This window comes from Neofelis nebulosa, chromosome 10 (genome assembly GCF_028018385.1).
Source record: "Neofelis nebulosa isolate mNeoNeb1 chromosome 10, mNeoNeb1.pri, whole genome shotgun sequence".
Classification (NCBI taxonomy): Eukaryota; Metazoa; Chordata; class Mammalia; order Carnivora; family Felidae; genus Neofelis; species Neofelis nebulosa.
In genome coordinates this window covers 46,455,428-46,478,984 of record NC_080791.1, presented here as the reverse complement: position 1 = coordinate 46,478,984, position 23,557 = coordinate 46,455,428, and the positions used below count along the sequence as shown (strand labels likewise).

Sequence of the window (23,557 nt, the reverse complement as noted above, 5' to 3'; positions counted from 1 at the left end):
TCATTTAAGATACAAAGTCTGTAGTTTCCTTTTTTTAATATTTTTTTTAATGTTTACTTATTTTTGAGAGAGAGAGAGAGAGAGAGAGAGAGAGAGACAGTGCAAGCGGGAGAGGGGCAGAGAGAGAGGGAGACAGAACCTGAAGCAGGCTCCAGGCTTTGAGCTGTCAGCACAGAGCTCAACAGGGGTTCGAACTGACGAACCATGAGATCATAACCTGAGCTGAAGTTGCAGGCTGGAGGCTTAACTGACTGAGCCACCCAGATGCCCCCAAGGTCTGTAGTTTCTTAAAAATAAACTTAATTAGTGGCTCTCTGTAAACACAAAGCATATATCCAGTAGATTTGTATAATAGTTATTCAAAGTATTTTAAGGATTTTCAATAAACATCTGTGTTAGATTTGTTTTTATTTGAGGAAGCCAAAAGTATCTTGAACTGAAAGAAGTGTATGGAAGAAGCATGCTGGCACATTTTAACAGAAACCATTATTTAACTTTTCAGTTAGACCAGGGATTCAACTGGTGGATAGCAATTTATTATTCTATTTAACTCTAAATAAATGGAGAACAGGAAGATTCCTTAGTGCTTTCCAGGGAGTCTCTGGAGTTATTTATTAAATTGAAATCACCTCAAGGAAAAATTGTCCTCTTAACTTTGTATTAGCTAACATTCTGGGTATCCATTAATACTGTACTAGCAGTTATGAGGAATAATGTAGAAATTTATTGTTGTATTTGGAAAAAGAAAAATGGAGGAAATAGATGAATTGGATATAGGTTGATAACAAATATAAGTCACTTCCTCTGCCTTTAGCCCAAGAGGTGAAGAGGAGTGAATCAGAGAGATGTTTTATACTTTGTTACTTTGAGTAAAAAAAATGTTACGGTTCTTTAGTAATTGTGCTAAGCTTCTTAGGCAATAAAAGAACATGATTTAATGCACACTGTTTTCTGTATTTGTTTTTTGTTAGCGTTGGTATTCTGTTCTCAAAGTTAACTTTATAACCAGGGACTGTCATCTCCATATTTTTCAAATGTCAGCATATTTCCAAATCACAGGAACACATATGCATCTATTCTGGGCTAGATCATTTTTTTCTAGATACCTATTTTCTAAAAAGTAAAATTTGACTTTAGGTATTTCCTGGAAAACTTCCTTTAAGGAAGGTCTAATTACATTTAAGGCTCTGGTGCTTTACTAGGTTGTTGAAATTCTGAAAATTTGAAACTCGGCTACTACAGTTGATAACATGGGACAGCAGGGGTTTTTTTGGTGTTTAGCCAAATGTAGTTTGTGATATGTAGCCTGCCTATAGTTGTTTGGTTCCTAAGTTCTTTGAAAAAAAAAAATTTGTGGGGAAAGTGATGTGGTTTCAAGAAAAGATTAAGGTTATTTTTCCTAGTTGGGAGCATACTGCATTGATTAGTTTGAATCTACTTTAAGTAAGACATCACTGTAAACCTAAGATTATACTTCACCAACTTGGCCATGATAATATGAGAATTAGTATAATTTGTGCTCCAGTATGCTATTTTAAATATTCCATGCATTCTAACAAAAAGTATCCCTGTTATCATTTAAAATGACATTGAAGGGAGTGCACCTGGGTGGCTCAGTTTCTTGAGCTCTGCACTGACAGCATGGGAGCCTGCTTGGGATTTTGTCTCTCCCTCTCTTTCAGCCCCTCTCCCACTCACAATTAATCTCTCTCTCACTCAAAATAAACACTTAAAAAAATGACATTGAAGGCCATTACATAGTATATTGAATTATAAAAAGTTCTGTTTGGACTTCTTTTAAAAAAAAATTACCTTCTGGGATATAACCTAGTTTAGCAGTCATATAAGGAATTTTTTTTAGACTATTAATGTAGAGCTTTTATTAACTTAGTAGTGATAGGTGATTTATAGAGTTACTATATTTTAAAAATTTTTTTTAACGTTTATTTTTGGGAGAGTGCGCACGTGTGTGCACACTGGAGAGGGGCAGAGAGAGAGAGACGCAGAATTGAAAGCAGGCTCCAGGCTCTGGGCTGTCAGCACAGAGCCCAACGCAGGGACCACAAGATCATGACCTGAGCTGAAGCTGGACGCTTGACCGACTGACCCACCAAGGCGCCGCTAGTTCTTATTTCTTTTGAAATTATTAAGTTACTGCTAACACAACTATAAACTATAAAAAATGGAAAGAAATTTATTACAGTTAAATTGTATATTATACAGATAGTATTAATTTTAGAATATGTGGCAAATAAAAAGGACTCCCATACATCAGAAAGTTAGGGGCCCCTGGATGGCTCAGTTGGTTAAGTGTCTGACTTGGGCTCAGGTCATGATCTCACAGTGGGGGATCCGAGCCTCGTATCAGACTCCCAGCTGTCAGCACGGAGCCCACCTTGGATCTTCTGTCTACCCCTCCCTACTTGTGCTCTCACTTTCTCTCTCTCTCAAAAATAAGTAAAAGATATTTTTAATTTTTTTTTTAATGTTTACTTATTTTTGACAGAGAGAAAGACAGCATGAGCGGGGGAGGGGCAGAGAGAGAGGGAGGCACAGAATCAAGCAGGCTCCACGCTCTGAGCTGTCAGCACAGAGCCTGGTGTGGGGCTCGAACTTGTGAACCGTGAGATCGTGACCTGAACCAAAGTAAGACACTTAACAAACAGTCGCACAGGCGCCCCTAAAGAAGCTATTTTAAAGCAATAGTTTCTATAGTGTCTCTAAGACACATTTGTGACTAAGATGTTTCACAGGTGAAGAGAGTATGTTTTTGTATTTGAAATGAAATTTTACCGTATTTTTGTTCTTATTAGGTTACCTTATATGAATGTCACTCACAAGGAGAAATCCGGTTGTTGCAATCTTATGTGGATGCTGATGTATCCTTTCCTGGGTTTTTAATATCTTTGGCTAAAGAAATTTCAATAAGTACACCAAAACTTTTCTAAATTAATTACTTTGTCCTTTCTTTACCCAGTGCTATTCCTTTACTGTCATAAGAGACTCCTTGTATTTAGTTTAATTTTCCTGATCCCTAGAAATGTATTTTAAGGTGGATATGAGGGAGGGAGGAAGGATGTCTGGAGATGAGCATTGGAAATCCAGTAGTAGAGAATGATAGCAAGAGAGTAGCTAAAACCTGTTTCTTTGACCTTGTGTAGAGTTTTATCATGTCAGGGTAGTTAATTTGATGAATTTGGGTTGATCAGAAGCTGTGACTGGCATTCATCCCAAGTATTTGAACAACAAAGCCTATAGGGAAAAAATAAACATGCAGTTTGTTTAGGAAATAAAATATTGCAAAACATGAGTACATAAAGAAAAAGAAAGGTTTAAAAAGCCAAAAGGTTAGACAGTCAAAGCTGTTTCTTTTAAGATCCATTTGAAAAAGCTAGCAAAAAAGAAAAAGCGAGGATATTCAGTCTTTCATCATTTATGTGGAAAGAAGTGCTCTGTAGCCTTACTGGGAAAGTCTCACAGGAAAAAGTGGATAACTGAATAGTTGCTGATCTTTTTCTAGAGATGCATATTCAGAAGTATTGGGCTAAAACAGGGGTCAGCAAATTACAGCTTGTGGGGCTAGCTACCTGTTTGTGTAAATAAACTTTTACTGGTACACAACCATACCCATTCATTTACATATTGTTCATGGCTGCTTTCAAATGACAGTTGAGTGAAAGCATCTCTGAATAGTAATCAAATTGAGTGGAAGGACTGGTTTGTAAAAACTTGAGCGTTTCTTTGGAGCTTTCCTTATACTGTACTATAATCATTGACGTGTTTACTTTTCAAAAACAAATTATATTTCTTAACTGGCATTTCTTAGGCTGATGAAAACTTCTATACTTGTGCATGGACATATGATAGCAATACAAGCCATCCTTTGCTGGCTGTGGCCGGATCTAGAGGCATAATTAGGATAATTAATCCCATAACAATGCAGTGCATAAAGGTGGGTTTTTTGGTTACATTGTAGATCTGCCCTGTTTTGAATGCACACTTGTGAAAACTTACCATTTTTTAATTTAAAACTAGTGGAATCCGTATCTGTATACTTTCTAACTTGATTTGTACTTTGCTTTTTGCTTCCTTTAGACAAGTCTTTTGAGACCTTTGTCACATTTAGATAATACAAATTAAGGAATAAGCAGGAAGTTTTTATTCGAAATTTAAAAAAAATAGAATAATTTACCTCCTGCCTTGCCTTATTCAGAGAGTCTGGAATGAACTATAGCGGAAGAGTAAGTCTTTCCCAAATCTTTTAATTAGGGATTTAGAGTCAAGGGCACCTTGTAAAGAACCAAAAGGTGAAGCCTAGGAATTTGATACCGAGAGAAGTTTTACAAACCTCTTTAAATCAGAAGTTTTTTAACCCTAGGGCACATTAGAATCACCTGAGGGTCTTTTAAATCCTTAGCTGGGCCTCAGCTAATCCAGTCAAATCAAAATACCTGCAGTTGGGACTTCAATGTCTTTTTTCTTTTTTTTCTTTTTTTTTCAACCTTACTTTGTTGGGTGATTTTTAATGTGCAGCCAGGGTTGAGAACCAGTACTTTAAGTGAAACTATTTTTCCATTCTCTTAAGATTAACGAGAGAATTTATTGATTTAATATGAAAGTTGAATGTTATAAATTTATTGTAGCATTATGTTGGCCATGGAAATGCTATCAATGAGCTGAAATTCCACCCAAGAGATCCAAATCTTCTCCTGTCAGTAAGTAAAGGTAAGAGAAGCAAATGTTTCTTTAGTCCTATTTATTTGGAAATGATTTTTTTTTTTTTTAAGGGACAGAGAGTTCTTAGGTTAAAAAAAAAAACCAAATTTAAAAAGAATTTATAAAGTATGTTTTAGTAGAAAAATCTTAGACCTTATTAGCATTCCCAGACCAAGAATTAGTTGAAAGACCATGAAAAAATACACTTTTTTTTTTTTTTTTTTCAACGTTTTTTATTTATTTTTGGGACAGAGAGAGACAGAGCATGAACGGGGGAGGGGCAGAGAGAGAGGGAGACACAGAATCGGAAACAGGCTCCAGGCTCCGAGCCATCAGCCCAGAGCCTGACGCGGGGCTCGAACTCACGGACCGCGAGATCGTGACCTGGCTGAAGTCGGACGCTTAACCGACTGCGCCACCCAGGCGCCCCGAAAAAATACACTGTTAACATCAGATATAAATGAGATAATAGGTACTGAAGATTAAGTATGTGTTACCCTTCTTATGTGCAGTAGTGTGTTATGATCATTCATCCTCATTTGAATTATTTTATTAAACTTTATTAATTTTAGTGGCAGAACATCAAAGTTAGGACATTTTTAAGAATTTTCAAAAGTTTTGCAAATCATCTTATGACTAACCAGTCATGTAGTAAGAAATAATGCATCTGAAAATTGTTTTTCTCTATGTATATATAAAGTTTTTGTTTTGTAAAGGATCCCCTAATAGACTTCCTTAAAATGCTAAGTTCTCTAGTATAAGCTCTTTGAAATGTTTCCCATACTTAGAAAGAGAAAGCCTTCCGTATGCCTATATTGGCATTATAAGTTTATTCAGGGCTCATTCAGGCCTCTTAATCATTTCTGAGCTCTCTGAAATGAGCTGGCTTGTTCTTATTTCTACATTCTGTTCTTGATTGCCTTTTTCCCTTTTACTTCTACATTATTCTAGTCAAGTTTATTCTTTTTAAAGGCTTGTCAAAAAATAAAGGCTTATCAAACCTATAATCTCCCCCTCAATCTGTTTATATTAAAAGATGTCCTCAAGTCAAAATTCTTACATGAAAATACTTCAGTGTGATTTTTCTTTAACTATCAAGGCTTAAGTATAGAAATTGACACCTAGGAAGAGCTGACAACTTTCCTCTGATAATAGTAGCTGGACCCAGGTATTTCTTTACAGGTGGTCTGGGTCATAATGCCGCACTTGTTCTAACTATCACAACTTTTTAACTCAGCTCTTCCCCCATTGTGCAAAATAATCTACAGAATATGATAAAATATTTTCCAAGTTGTATATCTAATAAGGGATTTGTATAAAGAGCTCTTACAACTCAACAATAAAGACAACCCTTTAAAAAAAGCGTCAAATGTTTTAAATAGACTTCCTCTAAAGAATACACACAGTTGTCCAGTGAGCACTTGAAAAGGTGCTCAGCATCATTTATCATTAAGGAAATAGAAATCAAAACCACAATGAGACCATTTCATACCTAGTAGGATGACTATAATCATACAGACAATAACCTGTTGATTAGAATGTAGAGAAGTTTGAACCCCCTATACATTGCTGGTGGGAATGTAAAATGTACCCACCTTAAAAAAAAGTCTAGAATTTCCTCAAAAAGTTAAACATAGAAATACCACTTCCGTGTGTGTGTATATGTAGTCAAGAGAAATGAAAGTAAATGTCCACACAAAAACTTGTACACAATTGGAATCAAGAAATAATTTTTTTAAGAAATAATTTTTATGGCAACGTTAATTTCCACTACTAAACATAATTTATTACTGTCTTTTAGTGTTCCCTATGGAGTAGATTAATAGTCATGTACAGTTTGGGCATTGCCAGATACCAAGCTGTACATTCATGTTTATATTAATGCGGTATATTTTGTTGCTAATGCTTAGTGGATGAGATTGCTCAAATTATAGTTAATATTTCTAAGAGGTCTTTAATACTATAAAAGTATGTTGTGATATGTATAGTTTTTAATCCTATTTTGGGTTTACTGTAAAGATCTCGTAAATCTGCTCAGTCCCCTTCAACTACTAAATGTGGATTCTATGGAGGGAAAAACTGTAGTATCTTGTTCTATGACATAACATAAACTTTATTTATGTCAAATCCCTAAGTGTTATGTCATGAGCATGACTCCATTAAATCAGATGTTATTTAAAAGAAATTGTTTGAGGTAAATAAGCTAAACATATTTTAAGACCACATAAATACTTCTTTTTGATCTTGAAAGTTTGAGCTCATACTTAAGTCTACATGTTGATGTAAATATTTTAAATTGCTATATAATTGGATTCTGCTTAGTCCCCACTGTGCATAACTTAATTCCAAACTTCAGTAGTTTTTACTTTAAAGAGGTTTTGCAAGTCCAGAGTAAATGAATGACTAAAGTTCATTTTAATTTTTTTTATGTCTATACTAGATCATGCTTTACGATTATGGAATATCCAAACAGACACTCTGGTGGCAATATTTGGAGGCGTAGAAGGGCACAGAGATGAAGTTCTAAGTGCTGTAAGTTGAAAGCTGCAGGGCGGTGATCTTCAGGTGTACAGAGCTCTGAACGATCCCCATGGAACTCTTATAAGAAAGCATGTGGTTTGTTTCATACAGCCTGTCAGGCACTCATTTCGTTTACTTGTGATATAACAAGGTTATTAGCTTACAGATGAAGGAATAAAGCGAGTAAGGCTCTGTGTTTTATCTGTACTCTTGCACTTTATACCAACACCTGGATTCTCATGAAAGAATACCTTGAACTTGTTCAATCAAAACTCACCAAGCTAACTTTTGTTTTGCTGTTTCTCAGTCATTAAAGAAAAAGGTTAAGCCAGTTAGCAATTGATCAACTTTCATCTTTCAATTTTTTTTTTTTTTTTTTTTTTTTTTTTTTTTTTACATTTATTTTTGAGAGACAGAGCACAAGTGGGAGAAGGGTGGAGAGAAGGAGACACAGAATCTGAAGCAGGCTCCAGGCTCTGAGCTGTCAGCACAGAGCCCCACGCGGGGCTCAAACTCACAGACCAGGAGATGATGACCTGAGCCAGAGTCAGAAGCTCAACTGACTGAGCCACCCAGGCCCCCCTTGACATTTTTACATTATTTTAGCTTTACTTATGTTCCATTTATAACTTACTTAGTGGTTTTACAACTCTTCAGTATTTTCTTAAACTATGTAAAGGGGCACCATGTTTTGAAGCAGGTAGCATTTTAATTGGAAGTACTAAATAATTGGAAGTTGGGGTTTGTATGCTTTTGTGAGAATCATACCTAATTTCACCTACTTTGTCACCTTGGATTTTCTAAAAGTTGCAGCAGCACTCTCCTGTCTTCTGTGTCTTAAGACCCATGACTACCATCCTTTTTTTAAGAATTATAAATTAGAGCTACTGGCTCTAAGGGTGTCATGTTGCTGTTGACATTGAGGTAATTAGAAGTAGCAGCAACCAGACTTCTGAATTCAGTAAACACGAATCTAAAGCCCTTAGGCTCTTGGAAAACAGTGATCAGTTTGAAGGTTGGTTTAACACAAATACCTAGATTAATAAGGAAGATACTCTCCTCCATAGATAGAACTCTTTACTGTTCATTCGTTCGCTCTTTCTTTCTTTCTTTCTTTCTTTTTCTTTTTATTTAAGATTTTATTTTTAGGTAATCTCTGCACCGAGTGTGTGGCTCAAGTTCATAACCCCAAGATCAAGAGTTGCATGCTCTACTGACTGAGCCACCCAGGTGCCCTTCTATTGTTATTTCTTTCTTTCTTTGTTTTTTTAAATTTTTTTTAACTTTTATTTATTTTTGAGAGATAGAGGCAGAGCATTAATGAGGGAGGAGCAGAGAGAGGGAGACACAGAATCCAAGGCAGGCTCTAGGCTCTGAACTGTCAGCACAGAGCCCAACCCGGGGCTCAAACACACAAACTGTGAGATCGTGACCTGAGCCGAAGTCAGACGTTTAACCGACTGAGCCACCCAGGTGCCCCTATTGTTATTTCTTAAAAATTTTTTTTTTAACGTTTTATTTATTTTTGAGACAGAGAGACAGAGCATGAACGGGGGAGGGGCAGAGAGAGAGGGAGACACAGAATCGGAAGCAGGCTCCGGGCTCTGAGCCATCAGCCCAGAGCCCGACGCGGGGCTCGAACTCACGGACCACGAGATCATGACCTGAGCCGAAGTTGGACGCCCAACCGACTGAGCCACCCAGGCGCCCCACCCCTATTGTTATTTCTTAAAATGAGAGCAGTACACAGTCTATTTCCTCTTCTCTATAATACAGGAGGAGTTCCACTAGAAGGACTGATGTATGAGATTTTCATTAACATGAATCACATGCTAAATTAAAGAGCATCTCTGTGCCTCATTGCTTTATGAAATAGGTACATTAAGGTTGCTACAACGGATGATCTGTTAGCAGTCTTAACAATTGGTATATAGCAAATGAAAAAGTTAAAATACATTATTTCGGTTTTTTAGACCTTTTTTCTTTTTAAAAGTGAACTTACCTAATGTAACTGAAGTATTTTGACTTAAATATACACATAAAGCAAAATTTCAGTTGTTTAAAGACTCATTGTATAGTTTCACATACAGCTGTCAATTTCATTGTTTAATAGACAAAGAAAACTAACTTCGGTCTTTGCATCATAGAATAATTACTTCAGCATTCTATTTACCTTCAAAATCAAGCAAAGGTAATATTTAAAAATAATTGAACAGATGAAACTAAATTCAAACAATTTACTTTCTTGACTTATATAAGCTCATATATGCTATGGTGACAAATCAGATAAAATTAAATCTTGAAATCAGTAACAGCTCTGATTTATGGGCTACATAGATGAAACTCAAAGTGTTTGTGACTTAAAATACAATTTTCACTACACTGTACCTCAGATGAAAATTGGATAGTCTAATTTGGGCAGTTTTGTATGTTTAAGCTTTTTTGTTTTACGTACAGGATTATGATCTTTTGGGTGAAAAAATAATGTCCTGTGGTATGGATCACTCTCTTAAACTTTGGAGGATCAATTCAAAGAGAATGATGAATGCAATTAAAGAATCTTATGATTATAACCCAAATAAAACTAACAGGTAAAAATTGTGCTATTTAAAACAGTTATTTCTTGCTGTTGGATTGATGATGTGTTTTACTTTATCCAAAATTTTTACATAATCCCCTACAATTTACATACCATAAAATTTACTGATTTTAAATAGAAGCCCTTTGCTTTTAGTCTAATGTTTGTGGCTCATTTTTCAAAATCCCCTTTAAATTGCGTTTTCATCTTAATTTAGTAGCATGTTTTACTTATTTAGGTATGTATATGCTTGGCTTTTTACATTATAACAATGTTAAGCTGCTTAAAATTGCTGTGGGATAGAGTAAAGGGTCCTTCTGAATAATGTTGCTAGCATTATTTGTCAGCACTTTTAATTTTTAGTCACGTCAGTAAATCCTGATTTTTTAAATGGGTTTCTTGGCTTTGATTCATGATAATGTAATTCTTTCCTTTAAATGATGATCCCTTTTTTAGATGGAGAAAATTCAAAAGCTGGAACCTCCTTCAAAAGATTTTGAGTGGGAAGTTTTCTTAATATATATAAAGATTTTCATTTTTTAAGTAATCTTTCCACCCAATGTGGGGCTTGAACCTACAACCCCAAGATCAAGAGACATACACTCCACCCTTTGAGCCAGCCAGGCAATCTTCTTTTTTTTTTATTTTTGAAAAGTTCCAATTGAAATCTGTTTTCGAAATGCTTATTTTTTTTTTATTGTTTACTTATTTTTGAGAGAGAGACAGAGTGCCGAGTAGGGGAGGGGCAGGGAGAGAGGGAGACACAGAATCCAGGGCAGACTCCAGGCTCTGAGCTGTCAGCACAGAGCCCAATGTAGGGCTCAAACCCATGAATCACTGAAGACAGACGCTTAACAGACTTGAGCCACCCAGGCACCCCTGAAATGTTTCAATTCTTTAATTCAGTAACTGTCTTTTCAGTATCTGATCAGGCTGTTAGCACTTTCACTGTAACTGTCATAAATCTCCATTTATTAACTTTGTTTACAGTTCTTTTTTAACAAAGAGCTAGCATTTATTTTCTCTTTATCAAACCAGATTATTAATAGATTATCAGTTAAATTTATAACCATCAACAAATATTTCAATGCATTAACATTTATGAGACCTCAGTGGCCTCTGAGAATTAGTACAACTTCCAGATTTCTCTTTTAGAACCCAAGGGGTTAGTATAATATTTGTTTTCATATTTTCTAGAGCTTTGGAATAAATAGAAATTATATTTTACAGTTTACAGAAAGTAACATTGAGTTATGCTGATCTTGAGAGGTTTAACCATAGATTATAATATTTATTTGGCTAAAAAGCAGTTAACATAATTACAGCAGAATTGAGAATTTATAACAGATTATGAATAACATTTTAATGTTTTAATAAAGAAAAGCTCCTAGAATTGGAATTGGGAGGAATGTATGAGAGGATTCAACCCAGCATTCTTTTTACATATGAAGGAGAAGTAAAAAGGATGTGTTGAATTGTCCAAGAGACACAGCTAATTCATGGCATATCATTCTTTTATAATTAATTTCAGTCTAAAACTGAATCACTAGATTAGAAATGTTAGGTATACTTTTAATTATCTGTAGAATGGGAAGAACTGGTAGTTGGTGGTCTTCTCACAGACATGTTTAAGCAAAATATATGTATATATATGTATGTATGTATGTATGTATGTATAGCAGTATGTTTTACTTACCCAAATATAGGAAAAGTCTTATGAAATGCCAGATTCTTGTCAGATACCATTTCCAGAAATTGTTGCTCAAGGCAGGACTCTCATCTAGCTTTCTCTTTAGCAGTCTTTGGAATGATATGTCATTGTTCTAGAAAGATGACGATCTTTTGAAATAATCTAGATATATTGACTTTCATAGACTTAATGCTTAACTTTAGATAGCTTATTGTATTTATTAAAGTTTTATAAATCTTTTAAGTGAAAATTAGTGTGATTCTACTATCCTTTTTTCTTTTAACTTTTGACATTTCCATTTCAGGCCATTTATTTCTCAGAAAATTCACTTTCCTGACTTTTCCACCAGAGACATACATAGGAATTATGTCGATTGTGTGCGATGGTTAGGTGATTTGATACTTTCCAAGGTATGCTAACTGTTGTTAAGCTGTACTTCTGTTATTTGTGTTTGTGTGAGTTGGAACTTTTCAGGGAGCACAGTTTTTTCATATAGTTTGGTAAATTGGATGGCAGATGGCAGAAATTCCTTTTTTTTTCTTCCTTGAAGTCTTATAGATTTGGAAGCTTGTTTTAGGCATAAAACATCCTGATGATTTGTTATAACTTGTGCTGTAATAATAGGAAAAATGTTAACTTGTGAGATGATATTCTTCTCTGATATCTGATGCTATAAAACAACCCAATTTCTAAAGCCAGTGGTGGGTTTTTTGGTATGTTTGTGTCCATTTTGGTAAATTTGTATTTACAAAAACAGCTGGGGTTGGCTATGGGCTGTAGTTTGCCAACCCCTGATCTCTAAAGTGTTGATGTATATTTACATATTTTTTGCTGATAATTTAGAGTAGTTGTTGGTGATGTTATCTGAACATTTAGGATTGTCATATTTGGAAAAATTGCTGTCCAGTCTCCTTTCTTGATGTGGATTTCAGGGTATTGCATATTTTCTTGGGCAGAGCCTGACTTTTTTCTTGGCCTTCCAGGTATAGTTTTTCCTTTTTTTAAAGTTTTGACCTTGAAATAATTAGATTGACAGTAAGTTTCAAAGCAGAGAAGTCCCATATTGCCCTTCACCCGATTTCTCCCACATACATCTCACATAACTATAATACAATATCAAATTTAGGAAATTGACATTGTACAATGTGTGCGTATAGTTCTATGTCATCATTTTATCACATGTGAATTTTGTCAGTTCAGGAATGTTAACAGTATGGGACCTTTTAAGATTGGTTTTTTTTTCACTCAGTATAATGCCATCCAAGTTGTTGTGTGTATCAATAGTTTCCCCTTTTTATTGCTGAGTAGTATTCCATGGTATGGCTGTACCACAGTTTATTTAACTATTCATCTATTGTAGGACATTTTGGTCCTTTGCAGTTTGGGGCTATTACAAATAAAGCTTCTAATGAACAATCGTGTTCAGGTTTTTGTGTGGACTTAAGTTTTCATTTCTCTGGGATAAATGCCTAGAATGGCAATTGCTGGGTCATGGTTAAGTTTGTTTAGTTTTTTAAGAAACTGCCAAACTATTTTCCAGAGTGGCCGTGCCATTTTACATTCCCACCAGCAATGTATGAAAGATCCAGTGTCTCCGAATCTTCGCCGGCATTTGGTACTGTCACTATTTTTTATTTTAGCTGTTCTGATAGGTGTGTAGTGATACCTCATCGTGGTCTTAATTTGCATTTCCCTGATGGCTAGTGATGTTGAACATCTTTTTCATGTGCTTATTTACCATCCATATATCCTTTTCGATGATGTCTCTTCATATCTTTTGCTCATTTTCTAATTGGATTGGTTTTGTGTGTTTTTTTTTTTTTTATTGTTGAGTCTTGAGAGTTCTTAATATATTCTGAATATGAATCCTGTGTCAGATATGTAGTTTGCAAAAATTTCTTCCAATCTGTAGCTTGTCTTTTCATCCTCTTAACAGGGTCTTTTGTAGAGCAAATGGTTTTAATTTTGACGAATTTCAATTTATTGAATTTTGTTTGAAGAAAATTATTTTATGGATTGTGCTTTTGATGTTACATTTAAAAGCTCTTCACACTCTGGATCCTAAGGAATTTTTCCTGCATTTTGTCGTGTTACATTTTATATTAACGTATCATCTATTTTGAGTCAATTTTTGTATGAGGTTTAGGTAGTTCATTTTTTTGCATGTGGATAGCCAATTATTCAGCACCATTTGTTGAAAAACTATTCTTTCTCCTTTGAACTGCTTTTGCATTTTGGTCAAAGTTGTTTGGCCTACTTGTATGAGGCCTTTTCTGGTTTTTCTGTTCTATTTCCCTCTACCACTGCTATATGCAGTCTTGGTTACTGTGGCTCTATAGTAAGTCTTGGAATTGGTTAAGTGATTTCTTCCATTTTATTCTTTTTCAAAATTGTTTTAGTTATTTTGATTCCTTTGACTTCCCATTTAAATTTTAGAATAATCTTGTCTACATTTTATAAAAAATCTTGCCAGGAGTTTTATGGGCAGGGGAGATTTTGATTGCTATTATGTTAAACCTATATATCAGTTTGGTGGGGGACTAATATCTTTGCTCTGCTCTCCAGTTCATGAACATAGCTTGTCTGTCCATTTATTTAGATCTTTGATTTTTATTATCAGCATTATGTAGCTTTTTAGCGTAGAAGTCATGTACATACTTTGTTAGATTTATACTTAAGTACTTCTCTTTTTTGTGGTTACAAATGATATTCCTTATTTCTATGTGTTTATTGCTAGTATATAGGAATGCAGTTGATTTTTACATATTGACCTTTAATCCTGTGACCTAATTCTAGGAGGGTTTTTTTTCGAGGACTTGGGATTTTTTTACATAGACTATCATGTCATCTGCAAATAGGGGCAGTTGTATAGTTTCCTTTCTGATCTTGCCTTATTGCACTGGCAGACTTACAGTTCTATGTTGAATAGTGATGTTAAGATCAGACGTTCTTGACTTGTTTCTGATGTTAAAGGGGAAAGAATTCAGTGTTTGGCAATTAGCTGTTTTTTGTAGATGTTCTCTATCAAGTTGAGAACTGTCTCCCTTACTAGTTTTTTGAGAGTTTTATCATGAAATCCTTGTTGAATTTTGTTAAATGCTTTTTCTCTATCAGTTGGTATGGTCATGTGGTTTTTCTTCCTTAGCCTGTTAATGCAGTGTATTTCTTTTTTTTTTTTTTTAAGTTTATTTACTTTGAGAAAGAGAAAGTGTATGTGATTGGGGGAAGGGACAGAGAGTGGAGGACAGAGAATCCCAAGCACGCTCTGCTCTGAGCCACCCAGGCACCCTGTAATTGTTTTTTTTTAATATTGATTCCAGTCCCTGGAATAAGTTTATTTGGTCATAGTGTGTAATTTTTATATATGTTGCTAATAGTTGGTATTTTGTTAAATATTTCTGTATTTTTGTTCATGAGACTGATATTAGTCTGAAGTGTTTTGTAATGTCTTTGTCTGGTTTTCCTATTGATAATACTGGCTTTATAAAATGAATTGGGAAGTTTTCCCTCCTATTTTCTGGAATTGATAGAATTGGTGTTTATAGAATTGATGTTAATTCTTCATAAATGGTTGTTAGAATTCTCCAGTTAAATCATCTGGGCCTAGAAATTTTTGAGGGAGAGTTTTAAGGATAACAGATTCAGTTTCCCTGATAGTTAAAAGAACTGACTGTTCAAATTAACTATTTTATTTTATTTTATTTTTTTAATTTTTTTTTTTTTCAACGTTTTTTATTTATTTTTGGGACAGAGAGAGACAGAGCATGAACGGGGGAGGGGCAGAGAGAGAGGGAGACACAGAATCGGAAACAGGCTCCAGGCTCCGAGCCATCAGCCCAGAGCCTGACGCGGGGCTCGAACTCACGGACCGCGAGATCGTGACCTGGCTGAAGTCGGACGCTTAACCGACTGCGCCACCCAGGCGCCCCGTCAAATTAACTATTTTATATTGTGTGAGTTGTGGTAATTTGTGCTGTTTGAGGAATTGGTCCATTGTATCTAAAGTAAAAATTGTGTGTAGAGTTGTTTGTAGTATTCTTACTGCCCTTTGATAACTGCAAGGTCTCTACTGATGGCCCTGTTTCATTCCTGAAATTGGTAATTTATTGTCTTCTTTTTTTTTGTCAGTCTTGGTAAGGACTCATCAATTTTTTATCTCTTATTTCCCATGGATGTATTTTGCTCTTTTGCCAATTTCTTAAGGTGTGGGAGCTTAGATTATTAAAAAAAAATTTTGGGGGTGCCTGGGTGGCTCAGTCGGGTAAGTGGCCGACTTCGGCTCAGGTTATCATCTCGCGGTCCCTGAGTTTGAGCCCCTCATCAGGCTCTGTGCTGATAGCTCAGAGCCTGGAGCCTGCTTCTGTTTGTGTCTCCCTCTCTCTCTACACCTCCCCCATCCGCGCTCTCTCTGCCTTTCAAAATTGAATAAATGTTAAAAAAAATTTTTTTAATGCTTATTTATTTTTGAGAGAGAGAGGGAGACACAGAATCCAAAGCAGGCTCCAGGCTCTGAGCTGTCAGCACAGAGCCTGATGTGGGGCTCGAACCTATGAACGGTGAGATTGTGACTGGGGCTGAAGTCAGGACGCTTAACTGACTGAGCCACCCAGGTGCTCCAAGAGAGCTTAGATTATTGAGTTGAGACTTTTCTAAAGTAAGTATTAGATGCTGTAAATTTTCCTGTCAGCACTGCTTTAGCTGCATTTCACTAATTTTGATACGAAGTGTGTTGTTTAGTTTCTAGGTGCTGGAGATTTTCTTGTTATCTTTCTCTTATTGATTTCAGTTTGATTCCATTGTGGTCACAGCATACTCTTGATGATCTTGGCTCTTTTAAACTTTTTGAGATTTATTGTATGACCCTATCTGAGGTATATGTTCCATAGGAGCTTGAAATGGATGTGCAGTTCTGTTTGTGTGTAAGTTCTGTAAATGTGAGTTAGCTGCTCTTGTTGATGGCGTGGTTGAATTCCATATCTGCACTGCTTTTTCTCTCTACTTATTTTATCAACTAGTGAGAGATGGGGAAGTTTCCAGCTGTAATTGTGGATTTTTCCCATACTGCTTTCAGTTGTAGGATGTTTAGCTGTTCTGTGGGTTGCTTGTTATTGCTATGTCTTAATGACTGGATCCTTTAATTTTTTTTTTTCTTCTTATTTTCTTTTATCTGGGCTTTTCCCCTAATTTCATATAGGTTATATGAACATCTTTTTTTTTTTTTTTTTAGTAGGCTCAACACCTAACTACTATGTTAACTATGTTAACTACATGCTAACTAAACCAGCCAGGCACCCCTATGCGAACATTTTTTAGAATTCCATTTTGATTTATGTATAGTGTTGAGTACATTTCTTTATGTAGCTTTTTTGGTGTTTCCTCTAGCAGTTACATTATATATGCATATTACCTATTTTGTTACCATATCTTATATATATTATGTATTTTTGTTATGCTATCTATAAGAAAGTTCACTAGGTATAAAATATGTATAGATTAAAAGTAAAAAATTATCTAAAAATATACTACCATGCAAACATAAGTATAAATACATATTTATATAACTTGTCTGTCTACTGTGTATCAACATTTTACCACTTCATACGAAGTGTAGAAATCTTATTTCCTCTATATTATTACTTTGTTCTCCATTTATAGTATAATTGTCTTAAATATTCCCTTTATACTTGAGAACATCAAAAAGTATTAACCATTTTTGCTTCAACTATCAAACATAACTTAAAAACTCCAGAGGGAAAGGAGGGTATTGTATTTGCTCATTTTGCTTTTTCCATTTTTCTTTCATCCTGATGTTCCAAGATTCCTTATATTATTTCCTTTATGTTTATAAAGGTGCCTGTAATCATTCCTTTAGGGCAGGTCTGCCAGTGACAAATTCTTAATTTTTCTTCATTTGAGAATGGCCTCATTTTTCCTTCATTCCTGAAAGGTACATTCCCTCTTTATAGGATTTTTCTGTTGACAATTCTTTTCTTGAAACATTTGAAAAATGTTGTGCTCCTTCCTTCCGAGGTCTGTGGTTTCTGATGAGATACCTGACATCATTGGAATTGTTTTTTTCCTAAACATAGGTGTTCTGTCTTAACTGCTTTCATGATTTTTTTCTTATGTGTTTTTAGTTTTCAGAAGTTTGAATGTGATGTGCCTTGATACAGATTTCTTTGAATTTATCTTTTGGGGTTTATTCACCTTGAATTTGTAGTAGACTTATGTCTTTTGGGGACATAGTTTGTCCCAGATTTGGAAACTTTTCAGCCATTATTCAAATTCTTTTTTAGGCCTGCTCTCTTCCTGCCCTTCTTTTGGAACTCTAATGATATGAATGTTACATCTTTTATTTGGACCCCTGGGCCTTTGTTGTGTACATTTGTTTTCTTTTGTTTAGATTGGATAGTTTCTGTTCTAACTTTAAATTTATTGACTCTATTCATCTCCTGTTGAACCTTTCCATTGATTTTCTTATTTTGGTTATAGTAATTTTTCGGTTCTGAAATTTCCATTTGATTGTTTTTATTTTTTATTTTTGGCTGAGACTTTTAATTGTTTTAAGTGTGTTTATAATTGCTCATTGAAGCATTTTTATGGTGGCTAAATCCGTGTTAGGTAGTTCCAACATCTATGTCATCTCAATGTTGGCATTTATTGTCTTTTAGCATTAAAATTGAGAATTTTAAGATTCTTGGTATGACAAGTGAATTTTTGATTGAGATCTGGATATTTTGAGTATTATACAAGACTCTGGGTCTTATTTTATTTAAATCTTTTGCAGCAGGCTTCCTCTGATAAATTTTCAGCTGGGGAAAGGGAGTGCTACTTCATGATTGGCAGGTGGTGGGGCAAGTCAGATGATAGTGTCTTATTACTGTTTCCCAAGTGGTCTCCACTGACCCTGGGGGTTGTGGCTGGTGGTAAACATGCTAACTTTCTGCTGGGCCGTCTCTGATACCACCCCAGCTGGAAAGGAGGAGAGTTACCTCATTATGATGAGGGATAGGGTGAGTTGAGGATGCACTTGAGGTGCATAGTTAACCACATGAGAAGTGCTCCCCACTGGGCCTTGGCTGGTTCACATGAGGGTGGGCCCACAGTTTGTTTTTTTTTTCCTGTGGTGTTTGGCTAGAATAGAGTGTTTGAAAATGTTCTCTCTTGCTATGTTGCTATCTTCCTGGTTCTTTGGCCAGAGAGAACAGGCTTTTGTTGGGATTTTTTTGGCCTTTACCTGTTAGTATGGGGGAGTTGCTGCCTTCTCTAGTATCCAGTCTGTAAATGAGGCAAAAGAAAACCAAGGAACTCAATGTGCTTCACGTCCCAAGGTTCCTAACCAGACTGCATTCTCTGTACCTTTCAGAGTCTTATGTTTGCTTTATATATGATATTTAGTCTTTCAAGCTACAATGAGGATAATAGGAGAAAGTATATCTACTCCATCATTTTGGAAGTAAAAGTAAAAAGCCATCAGCTCTAAAATTTCTTTTCTTAGAACTTAATCAGATGATAGGAAAGAATTTCTGCATTTTAGGTTTCAGGAAGCTGACCTGAATGAACTATATTGGTGGTCTCAAATCTATTTCTGCATCAGAATCACTGGGAGAACATTGTAAAAATAGATTCCTAGGCCTCACTCCTGGAGATTCTAAATCTGGCACAAGGACCTGGGAATTTTAGTTTTAAAAAGCTTTCTAGATGATTTTTAAGTGTAGTCATCTGTTAGGCTTGTCAAATTCTTTTTAGCTCCTTAAGTTTTAGTTCTCCATGAGGGCACTCTACTAAGGGTCCTTTACCAGTGCAGTCAGTGACAAGCACTTGAAGAGCTGTGTTACAATTCTTCTGTTTTGGCCTTCCCTTGTAGAGGTTCTCATTCAGTAAGGTTGGGACCAAGATGAGTCTTTTGAGAGAAGTAGACAGGCTTTCAGTCCAATCGTGCACTTAGTTAAGAGTTATCAGAGTAGGTAATGTCCAAGGTACTTTACAGTAAAGAATTTGTATATCAGATATATAGCCCTGTGATTTCAAATGATCTAAAAAGGCAGAGAGGAAGAAAAAAAAGGGGTGTTGTTTCCTCCCTAATCTTCCTGTGCCTCTGCTGTTAAACTATTTTATAGGTCAGTGAACCTGACAGAGCTGCCGTATGTGACTGTGTAGGCTGTGTCCTGTAAAACTCCAGGAGGCACTCTACCTACACAAGAATTTCTCAGTCTAGGTTCTGTTGAGACATTGGGCTAGATAATTTTTTTTTATGGCAGAGGCCATCCTGTACATTGTACGATGTTCAACAACATCTCTGGCCTCTACCTACTAAAGGCCAGGGACATTGCCAAAGGTCCCTTAATTGGCACACCACTGACCTATAATGTGAATAGTGCCCACTGTGTTGTAATTTTTCTTCCATCGTATTCTTTACTACTTGGTGCTTAACTTAGATGTGTGCAAAGAAAGATATGATGTTACAGGATAGAGAAGGTGTAACTTAGTCTATTTCCGTCCTATCCTCATATCAATGTCTTGATGTTAAACCACGCGTTTAATTGCCTTCTATTATAATCTTATCTCTAAGCAGGGGACACATTGAAGAGCCATCTATTTGTATACAGTTTATATAATTTTACCTTTGTTATAAAACACTCAAGTCTCTGGATGCCAGAGTATCTAGAGCTGAATTTGGTTTGGAAGAGAAATTGTGACTTCAAAATGAATATTCCAGATAATATAATGCTTTTGGGTATTGTTAAATTCTGTTGATAATATAACTTCTTGTCAAGTGTGGGCATTGACTCCAAATATAAATAAATGTATATCACTGTATTTAGTAGATGGATAACCAGGTTTTAAGACTGTCAATTCTAAAAAGATAATAGAGGAAAAAAAGGCTTTTTAAAAAAAAAATTTTTAATTCAGTTCTTTACATAACATATCTTTTTTTTTTCTCATTTTTCTCTTTCAAAGTCTTGTGAAAATGCCATTGTGTGCTGGAAACCTGGTAAAATGGAAGATGATATAGACAAAATTAAACCCAGTGAGTCTAATGTGACTATTCTCGGGCGATTCGATTACAGCCAGTGTGACATTTGGTACATGAGGTTTTCTATGGATTTCTGGCAAAAGGTAGCAACATATTTTTACATTTTCAAATTACTTGACTTAGACCATTATAATTTCACTTTTCTTTTGTGCATCCATGTTCGGTTCCTTCTAAGAATCTCTACCTCAGTATTTTATATTGATTACTTTGGCTTTTGGTGTTATTTATTCTACCTTTGTGGCTCTGCACACCATCTGCAGTGCTTATTATAAATGCAATTGCAGGTGTCAATCATGGCAGTGAGGTATTTACTTTCTGTAACATGTTACTAAGATTTAATGTTTTGGTGATTAGAGTTAACCTTTGTAAGTAGATTTTTGGTAGAAAAACCTAAAGAAAAATAAACATGGGGCAAAGTACTAGTTATCTAAAAGTTTTTTTTTAAATTTTTTTTTGGTGTGTGCATTTATTTTTGAGAGAGAGAGAGAGACAGAGCACGAGTAGGGGAGGGGCAGAGAGAGGGGGAGACGGAATCTGAAGCAGGCTCCAGGTTGTCAGCACAGAGCCTGACATGGGGCTCTAACCCACGAATGGTGAGATCATGACCTGAGCTGAAGTCAGACGCTTAACTGACTGAGCTACCCCGGCGCCCCACCGTTATCTAAAATTTTAAGGAGATTGGTGTTAGGATTTTGAAGTAACAAATTACTTGGGTATTTACTTCTGTAAGAAAGCTTTGGAGGAGCTGTGTGTAGTTTTTGCTACATTCTTTAAGGCAGAATAAAGAGTACATGCTAACAATGTAACTTGTAAAGTTCTTCATCAGTTTGCAGAATGCCTTCTGATTTACTCAAAGTACTTCTGTGAGGTATTAGTTGCTCTTACCCCATTTACAAATCCGAAATTTAAGATGGCAAAGAAATAATTATAAGCATGGCCATAAGCTGGAGCTGAGGTTTTTCTGGAATATGAGTATGTCTTAGGAATGCTTGAATACTTTATAGCCTATTTTAATAATTGGATGTTTAAAAAAATGTGTTTATACAGATGCTTGCATTGGGCAATCAGGTTGGCAAACTTTATGTTTGGGATTTAGAAGTAGAAGATCCTCATAAAGCCAAGTAAGTATTCAAAAATTTTATTGATAATTACTGCCTTTTTCTTAAATGTTATGTCAGTACAGAGGAAGTAATTGATACTTAAGGTACCATCCTCAAATCATTTTTAACATTTAAATGGCTCAGTTATTTTAAAGCATTTATCTTTTATCACAGTGACTGGTTATAAGTATCTTGGTGACAAGTTACTTTTTTAATTTAAAATGTACCCAAATTTTATGAAAATTGAGGTTGAGCTCTTAGTGATGTTTTCAATGCGTTCTATAGGACTTGGAACATCTATTTGTTTTCTAATTTACTGGCTTAAGTTAGATACTGACAACATTTTCTGTGAATGGCATTTAACCTGTTGTCTTGTTTTCCCCTAGATGTACAACACTGACTCATCATAAATGTGGTGCTGCTATTCGACAAACCAGTTTTAGCAGGGATAGCAGTATTCTTATAGCTGTTTGTGATGATGCCAGTATTTGGCGCTGGGACCGACTTCGATAAAATACTTTTTCCTAATCAAAATTAGAGCGTGTTTTCTGTGTATAATAGATTAATGTATCTTGCTAGTAAGGGCACATAGAGCATTTAGAGTTGTCTTTCAGCATTCAATCAGGCTGAGCTGAATGTAGTGATGTTTACATTGTTTACATTCTTTGTACTGTCTCCTGCTCAGACTCTACTGCTTTTAATAAAAATTTATTTTTGTAAAGCTGTGTGTTAGTTTATTTTCATTGTGATAAAGAGAAATGTTGAAAGTAATAAAAGTATGCCCTTTTTTGTAGTGATCATTTTTGTAGTTCTTTTACCTGAAGAAAGCTATTATAGGGGCACCTGGATGGCTCAGTTGGTTAAGCGTCCAACTTCAGCTCAGGTCATGATCTCACAGTTCGTGAGTTCGAGCCCCGCGTCGGGCTCTGTGCTGACAGCTCAGAGCCTGGAGCCTGCTTCAGATTCTGTGTCTCCCTCTCTCTCTGCCCCTCCCCACTCATGCTCTGTCTCTCTGTCTTATAAATAAAACATTAAAAAAATTAAAACAAAAAAAAGAAAGCTATATAATGTAGTGATTAAGTGTAAGTTCTAGAACTAAACTGAATTTTAAGTTTTACTGTGCAACTATAAGCTGGGCCAAGTAACTTAACATCTACCTCAGTTTCCTCTTGTGTGAAACAGGGATAAGATACTCATAGAGTTATTAAGGATCAAATGATTAGACACGTGGGAAGCAGCCAGAATAGTACTTGATATACATGAAACCCTAAATTACATTATTTATTTTTACTGGAAATCGTATTTCCTATGTCTTCGTATTTCTTCTGTAATAATATCATAGTGATTAAATTTAAAATTTAGAGTTGGCACATATGATTTAATTAAGCTATCTGCACTATTAAAAAATATACTGCTGTTTGGTTTGCAGCTAGACCATAAGTAATCTGAGTGGATATTTTGCCATTAGAGCAAGTGAGAATAGGACATAGAAGTTTGAATGCAGGGGGTTGAAAAATGAAGGACATGGAGTATGTACAGTGTTACTCTTTGCTTTTCCAGAAAGGTATTGCTTAAGAGAAATAGATTGAGGGAATCAGACTTGAGAGTAGTTGATTGTTTTGTTCCAAACATAAGGTGCTTTGTATACACTTATGAACAAGAAGAAATAACAAGAATGAGAAAATCCCCCAGTTAGGACCAACATGACATGTGGAGGAATTAACCTGAAGCAGAGGGAATGAAGAAAACCTGAGTAATCGTAAGGTAGGAAGTAAAATGAGGGGACCCAGCATAAAGTACAAAACTGAATTTTGTCAAATTTTGAGATGATGAGCCTTGTTTTTTTATAAAAACCCTGCATATCCACGAATATACCTGTATTTAATACCTTTTTGGATGTGCTCATTGCTTCCGTT

At 35.5% G+C, this 23,557-nt stretch overlaps 1 protein-coding gene across 9 annotated transcripts in view; it reads left to right on the top strand.

Annotated features, from left to right (window-relative positions):
* EED (embryonic ectoderm development) overlaps positions 1-22,362 on the top strand; it is a 194,701-nt gene extending 172,339 nt beyond the window's left edge. For 8 of the 9 annotated variants that reach the window (XM_058687577.1, XM_058687579.1, XM_058687576.1 and 5 more), the window contains 10 exons: positions 2,814-2,879; positions 3,827-3,952; positions 4,644-4,725; positions 7,157-7,248; positions 9,694-9,827; positions 11,809-11,914; positions 13,045-13,119; positions 20,466-20,624; positions 21,589-21,662; positions 22,028-22,362. In XM_058687577.1, the coding sequence (XP_058543560.1) occupies positions 2,814-2,879; positions 3,827-3,952; positions 4,644-4,725; positions 7,157-7,248; positions 9,694-9,827; positions 11,809-11,914; positions 13,045-13,119; positions 20,466-20,624; positions 21,589-21,662; positions 22,028-22,154 (1,041 nt within the window). In that variant the 3' untranslated portion in view covers positions 22,155-22,362. The remainder of the gene's footprint in view (positions 1-2,813; positions 2,880-3,826; positions 3,953-4,643; positions 4,726-7,156; positions 7,249-9,693; positions 9,828-11,808; positions 11,915-13,044; positions 13,120-20,465; positions 20,625-21,588; positions 21,663-22,027) is intronic. The other variant, XM_058687573.1, reaches the window with a different exon arrangement.
* Positions 22,363-23,557: the final 1,195 nt, after the last annotated feature.